The sequence below is a fragment of the Grampus griseus genome, assembly GCF_964374135.1.
Source record: "Grampus griseus genome assembly, chromosome: 12".
Lineage (NCBI taxonomy): Eukaryota > Metazoa > Chordata > Mammalia > Artiodactyla > Delphinidae > Grampus > Grampus griseus.
In genome coordinates, this window is record NC_139006.1 from 25,306,519 (window position 1) to 25,312,676 (window position 6,158).

The window sequence follows — 6,158 nt, forward strand, 5'->3', positions numbered from 1 at the left end:
CCTCCCCTTCCCCGTGCAGACAGGAAACCCGACACCCTCGCTGGCTCCTTCAAGCCTGGCAGGCGCCCGCCCTGATGTCTGAGGCCCTGGATCCCAGCCCTGCAGCCGCACCTCCACCTGGGTGGGATCCCACCTGGGTGGGATCTGCTCCGACGGTGTCACCTCGAACGTGACCTAGATCTGCTTTGCTGGAAAATGGAGGCTGTCTGAGGGGGCCTTATCAGCTTGCTCCCACCAGCCTCTCAGCCCTTGGTCCAACTCCTGCTGTATCAGACTGACCTCTCCTCACTCCTGAACCCAATGCACACCTCCTTCGTGCTCCCAGCCTCTCCCTCCCCGCCCCTCCCAAGTGGGCCTCCAGGTGCCACTCCCCAGGGGACCCCTCTTAGCCCTCCTCGGATCCACCTGAAATGGAGTTTCTCTTTTCCACCAAAATAACAAGGTATCTCGGCTGGTTCTCCCCACTCCAGTCTCCCTGGGGGACTCAGGGTCCAGCGCAGGGCTTCCCTCACCTGCCACACTCGAGTCCAAAGTTGAGCTCCCGGTAAAGGTCCGGGCGCCTTCCTCTCCCTCATGGCCGCCATTATCCAGGGACCTTGGCGTGGCTTCCCAGGCCACGACTCCCAGGGCTTCTCACTACCTTGTCCCTGCAGCCTTTTCCTGGTTCTGCTGCAGCCTCCCTGGTCTCCCTGCTTCCCTGGCTGTCTGCCTTCTCTCTCTAACTAATGAAGGTCGAGCTGCCCAGGCCTGGCCTCGCCCCTTGGGCATCTCACGCAGGCCCAAGGCTACAAATGTCATTGGTCTAATGAAGGCTGCTACCCACACTTGGACAGCCTGCCTGACATCTCCTCCAACACCACACTTGGGTTTTTCCACACGGATGTCATACAGATGCCCCAAACTCAGTGAGGCCAGAACAGGACTCTCCATCTGCCTGCCTTTCTCCCAAGCATTCTCCAGCTCAGTAAAGGCCACCGCCTTCCATCCACCCTGCAGCTCAGGCCTCAAAGTCACGCTTGACTCCTCTCTCACAGCTCTGTCTAGTCTGCTGGCAAACCACATCCCGCCCCTCCTGGTCTTCCAGGCTCCACCCTGCCCAAGCCACCAGCGTCCCTTGCATCATACCTTGCTCACCGATTCCTCTGGCAGTCTACCGTGCTCACAGCAGTGACAATCAAACATCACCTCTTCACAGAGGATTCCCAGATCACCCCACCTGGCATGGGGCACACTACCCAACCCTCCAGTCTCCACTTGGCTGATATTTCCGTTAGCGCGCTGTCCTGCAAACACTATCTCTCATCTTAGCACAAGACCATGACGGCCTGTCTCCTTGGCTACACCAGGAGGGCAGGAGGGAATGGCATCTTTTGTTGGCCTTTGTGTCTTCAGCATCCAGAACAGTGCCTGGCACATGGTCGGTGTTCAATAAATGATTGACTTTGTTCATTAGAATGAATAAATGGAGTTTCCCTTTTCCATCAAAATAACAAGGTCCTCTCCAGCCTGCCTCGTCACCGGGGCTGCAAGTCCCGAGCCTGGCCCCTCCTCCGGCGGCCTTCGTGGGGCTTCCCAAGGAGCCGGCAGTTTCAGCAAGGCCTGGACGTGCGGGGGGATTTGGACTCGCGGCTGAGCGCCTCCTTCGCTGCTCTTGTTCCCGAGGGAAGAAGGACGGCCCGGGTCGCCGGCCAAGCCAGGTGGATCGACATACCAGGGCGCCCGAGCTCCGGGTTCCGCCCCGCCCACGCCCCGCGTGGCCCCGCCCTTTTAGTCTCCCGGGGCCTCCTCGAGCAAGCACTCCTAGCCTCGCCCCCAGGGTGGCTCGTGGGTCCTCGCTATTGGTCCTCCCCTAGTTTGCCGCGAAGTGCCCTGTTCCTCATTGGCCACATATTCTCCCGCGCCGCAGCCGCAGTCACCACAACAAGCGCCACGTGCTCAACCGTGGGGCTTGCTCATTGGCCACGAGTCCCGACCCGCCCACGCCCCCATCCTGCCCCAGGCTTCCTGCTTCCTCCTCCTATTGGTTACCTGTCCCAACACCCCTCCCTCTAGCCCGGGCGCGCTGCACCTCAGATGAGGATTGGTCGAAGACAGGAAGGCGGGGTTTGGAGGCAGGTTAAGAGCGCTCGGCGGTGGGGCCACGCGTTCCTGAGAAGGTTCAATGGCGTGGCAGGGGATGGCGACCGAGTTCCTGCAGGTGCCGGCGGTGACGCGGACCTACACCGCAGCCTGCGTCCTCACCACCGCCGCCGTGGTGAGCCGGGCGGGCGGGTATCGCCATGGTTACAGCCCTGGGGTTGCCATGGTTACGGTTGGACCACCACCCCCACCCCCACCCCACCCCCGCCGGGGGGCAGTTCCTGACGCCCCCTGGTTCCGCAGCAGCTGGAACTCCTCAGCCCTTTCCAGCTCTACTTTAATCCGCACCTCGTGTTCCGGAAGTTCCAGGTGAGGCCGCCCCGCCCCTTGCACCTGCTAGCCCAGCCCCGCCCGCCCCGCGCCTGACCGCCCGCCCCCATGCAGGTCTGGAGGCTCGTCACCAACTTCCTCTTCTTCGGGCCCCTGGGATTCAGCTTCTTCTTCAACATGCTCTTCGTGTATCCTCCGCGGGCCTGGGAGGCGGGGGTGGGGGTGGGGCAGCGGGAGCGGGGAAACTGAGCTCCGCTGGGAGGCACTTCCTATACGGACGCCGCAGGTTTCGCTACTGCCGTCTGCTGGAGGAGGGTTCCTTCCGCGGCCGCACGGCCGACTTCGTCTTCATGTTTCTCTTCGGGGGTGTCCTTATGATCGTATCCTTCCGGGCTCTGGAACCTCTGGGCCCAGGCTGTGCTGGCCCTGGGGCCCGGCTTGAGCGCCGGCTGGAGAGGGACAGAGTCGCTTCCAACAGTTCAGGCTGTATTGAGCGTGCATCGCGTGCTCAGCTCCAGGTGCCAGGGCTAGGTCCAGTGCTGTACCCAAAATGCCACACGGTGGGGTACCCGGGGCTCTGAGCCCTGAATGCCAGTATCCAGGAGGAACTGGGGCCAGGAATGACCAGTAGTGGAGCCTGGGGTGAGGTGGAGAGGCAGTGCAGATCAGGTGGCCCCTGGAGGCCACAATGTGGCCTTAGATTGGGAAGAGAAACCAGCCAGCAGGAGGGTTCCAGGGGTTTAGGAAGTCAGAGGGGCCCTGGGCAGGGCATGAGGCCTTGACTCTGGCCCAGCTGCTGGGGCTCCTGGGCAGCCTCTTCTTCCTGGGCCAGGCCCTCACAGCCATGCTGGTATACGTATGGAGCCGCCGCAGCCCCCGGGTGAGGGTCAACTTCTTCGGCCTCCTCACCTTCCAGGCGCCATTCCTGCCCTGGGCGCTCATGGGCTTCTCAATGCTGCTGGGCAACTCAATCCTCGTGGACCTTCTGGGTGAGCCTGCTGTCCATCCAGCCTTCCCCAAGCAGGCTGTCAGGGACCTGAGGGTCTGCTTGGCCAGAGCCCCCCGTCCACCTGCCCTGGACCTCTCATCTGTCCCCACTGCCTCTTCCTGCCCTCACGGCTACCCTGTTCTTCCAGCCCCTCAAACAAGCCAGCCTATTGGTTTTACTTCTTCAGGCCTCACCTGCTTGCTGGTGCTTGTGTAGGTTCTGACCCAGGTGGGGATGGGTGGGTCAGGGTTCCTGCTTCATGGCTCCCATTCCTCCCATGTTCTCAGGCCTGACCCCCTCCCAGGACCTGCCCTCTTCTGGGCCAATCCTGGCCCCACCCTGGGCTGGCAGTCTGTGTAGGACATTGGTCACCCGTGCTCTGGGGCCTTCAGGGCTGCACTGGCCGTGGGCTCTGGGCTGTGGAGGGTGGCTTCAGCAGTTGGTGGCTCTCCCACAGGGATCGTTGTGGGCCACATCTACTATTTCCTGGAGGATGTCTTCCCCAACCAGCCTGGCGGCAAGAGGCTGCTGCTGACCCCTGGCTTCCTGTGAGTGCTAAGATGACGGCCCTCCCTACTCCCCCCCAGATGGTTCCCTACCCCATGGGGGAACCCCTGTTGGCTGAAGCTCAGCGTGGGCCCCTCCCCACAGGAAGCTGTTACTGGATGCCCCAGAGGAGGACCCCAATTACCTGCCCCTCCCTGAGGAGCAGCCAGGACCCCTGCAGCAGTGACCCCACCCAAGGCCAGGGCCAGTCCCAGGGGCCCATCTTCCTGGCCTCTGGCAGGACTGCATTCCCCCCACAACCCTGGCTTGTAGCACAGCTACCTGTCCTGGAGGCTGGGCCATGCCCAGGGCCCACCCGAATAAACAATGACCTGCATCCTCTTCACACACAGCACTGGCCCTCCTGCCTCAGCCGGCCACACCTTTCCATGCAGGGTAGGTGCTGCTGGCCTTGACCAAGGGCCACCAAGCCTGACCTGCTCTCTCAGACCAAGAGCAGGTGGTAGGATGGGAGGCCCAGAGAGGGTCCAGAACCTACCCACAATTGCCCAGCAGAACTTTGAGCTCTCATCCCCACCCTGACTGTGCCTCAATCAGCCTTCAGTGAGGAGTGTCAGATCTTGGTGGCGGGGCCAGGACTGGGCTAGCTGGCCATGCTGAGCCCATTCTGTGGTGGCTGCTGCCCGAGGGGCCCTCAAGCTGATGCCTCCCTAGGCCCCTCCTGTCCCTCACCAGCAACCCACAAGGGGAGCTTTGCCTCATTTTCCAGCTAAGCAGCTAAAGGACTGGCTAAGTACCCACAGGGCCAAATGCAGAAAGGGGGCAGGCCCTTTCTGTGACCCCAAAGCCTTAAGTGTCACCTTAGCAGAGTCCAACGGCTGAGGCAGAGACCTCTGGGAAGCTCTGCCCCTGCCATTTTCAACTGAGGACGCGGAAGCCTCCTCTGGCCCACAGCTCACTTGCATCAGATGACCAGTCCCCATGGTTTATTCCTGGATCATCACCAGCACGAGGGCTCCTCCAGCCACCAGCTGTCACGTTCACAGATGACAGAAGTATTCGCCATAGAATTGGACCTTGACATTGTAGTGAAACCTTTGGAGCAGCAGTGGGCTCAGCAGTGGGCAGGTGGCCAGCCTGGCCAGTGGGCTGAGGCAGGCAGGGTGTGTTCCACCCACCAGCTGGGGGCTTGGGCCACCTCCCAAGCCTGAACACACACCTCAGCAGTGGAGCCCACTTGTCTCCAAAGCCAGCTGGGCCTGGAGCCTTCCTCTTTGTTCAGGGCCTTCCAGTGAAGCCCAGCTGTCTCCTTGCTTGGGGTCCAGCAAGTTCCACTCCTGGATGAAGGGCAGTGGCTGGAGTACAAATTCTTAGGACGTGCTCACGAGGCCCACCACCACCCCCGCCCCAGCCCAGACACCAGGCCCATCTCACCCCACATCTCACAGCAAGAACCTTCAGAGCTCTGCCCCTGCCCAGTATGGGGCTTGGGCTGGGTACCGGGTGCCATGGGGCCCCAGCCATGCTCCGGGGAGCAGAGCAGTCCTGACCCTCAGCCCTGCCAGCAACTGAAGGTGCAGGGTCTGGGTCCATGGTCTTCAGTTAGACTGTAGCTGTGCCTGGGTCACCCTGTGGTGCCTGGCCCAGTGAGGAGGCCCCCATGTGCCATCCTCCTGGGTCCCACATCCCAGGCAGAGTGGGGACCCTTCCACATTACAGAAGAGGATGCAGAGCTGCATCACTCTTCGAGTTGGTGCCAGGTTGGGTGTACTGCTCCTGTTACTCCTCACAACCTGCGCAGAGGGAGGGGCTGGCCTGGCCACAGCATCAGCTGGGGGTGGAGATGGGGCCCAGTCCACCTGTTATGTGTGAGGTGCTAGGAGGTGTGGCGAGAGCAGTGCACACCTGCTGGAGCTGAACAGCTGGGCACAGGCACCCGGGCTGGCAACACGCCCTCAACGACCACACAAGACGGGGCCTCTCCAAGGACCAGAGAAGCATGCGCCTGGCTGGGGCCGGGGCTGTGGCTGATGGGGCAAGCAGCCCTGCCTGCTGAGCCTCACCACCTCCTCATCCCTCTGGGACTGCAAGGACTTGCCGAGCACAGGTGGGTGGGATGCCGGGGCCAAGGGGAATCAAAACTGCTCTGAGTCAGGGCCTTGCAGGGCTGAGAATAGAGCCACGGTCCTGCTAAGGCTCAGCTGGGGACATGAGGCAGAGGAGGGTGAGGGTCCTGCCCGCAGCCTCGACCACA

At 62.1% G+C, this 6,158-nt stretch overlaps 1 protein-coding gene across 4 annotated transcripts; it reads left to right on the forward strand.

Moving 5' to 3' along the window:
- Positions 1-2,161: 2,161 nt before the first annotated feature.
- On the forward strand, positions 2,162-4,235 carry DERL3 (derlin 3; the record flags this gene model as incomplete). Of its 4 annotated transcripts, none has more annotated exons than XM_082667649.1 (7): positions 2,162-2,254; positions 2,383-2,448; positions 2,524-2,597; positions 2,696-2,789; positions 3,203-3,398; positions 3,855-3,945; positions 4,049-4,235. In XM_082667649.1, the coding sequence occupies 7 exons, from the start codon at positions 2,162-2,164 to the stop codon at positions 4,128-4,130; spliced, it is 696 nt and encodes a 231-aa protein (XP_082523775.1). In that variant the 3' UTR covers positions 4,131-4,235. The 4 variants fall into 4 exon arrangements, with proteins under 4 accessions (XP_082523775.1, XP_082523778.1, XP_082523776.1 ...); XM_082667652.1 differs by having other exon boundaries at positions 3,326-3,398; XM_082667650.1 differs by having other exon boundaries at positions 2,386-2,448.
- Positions 4,236-6,158: the final 1,923 nt, after the last annotated feature.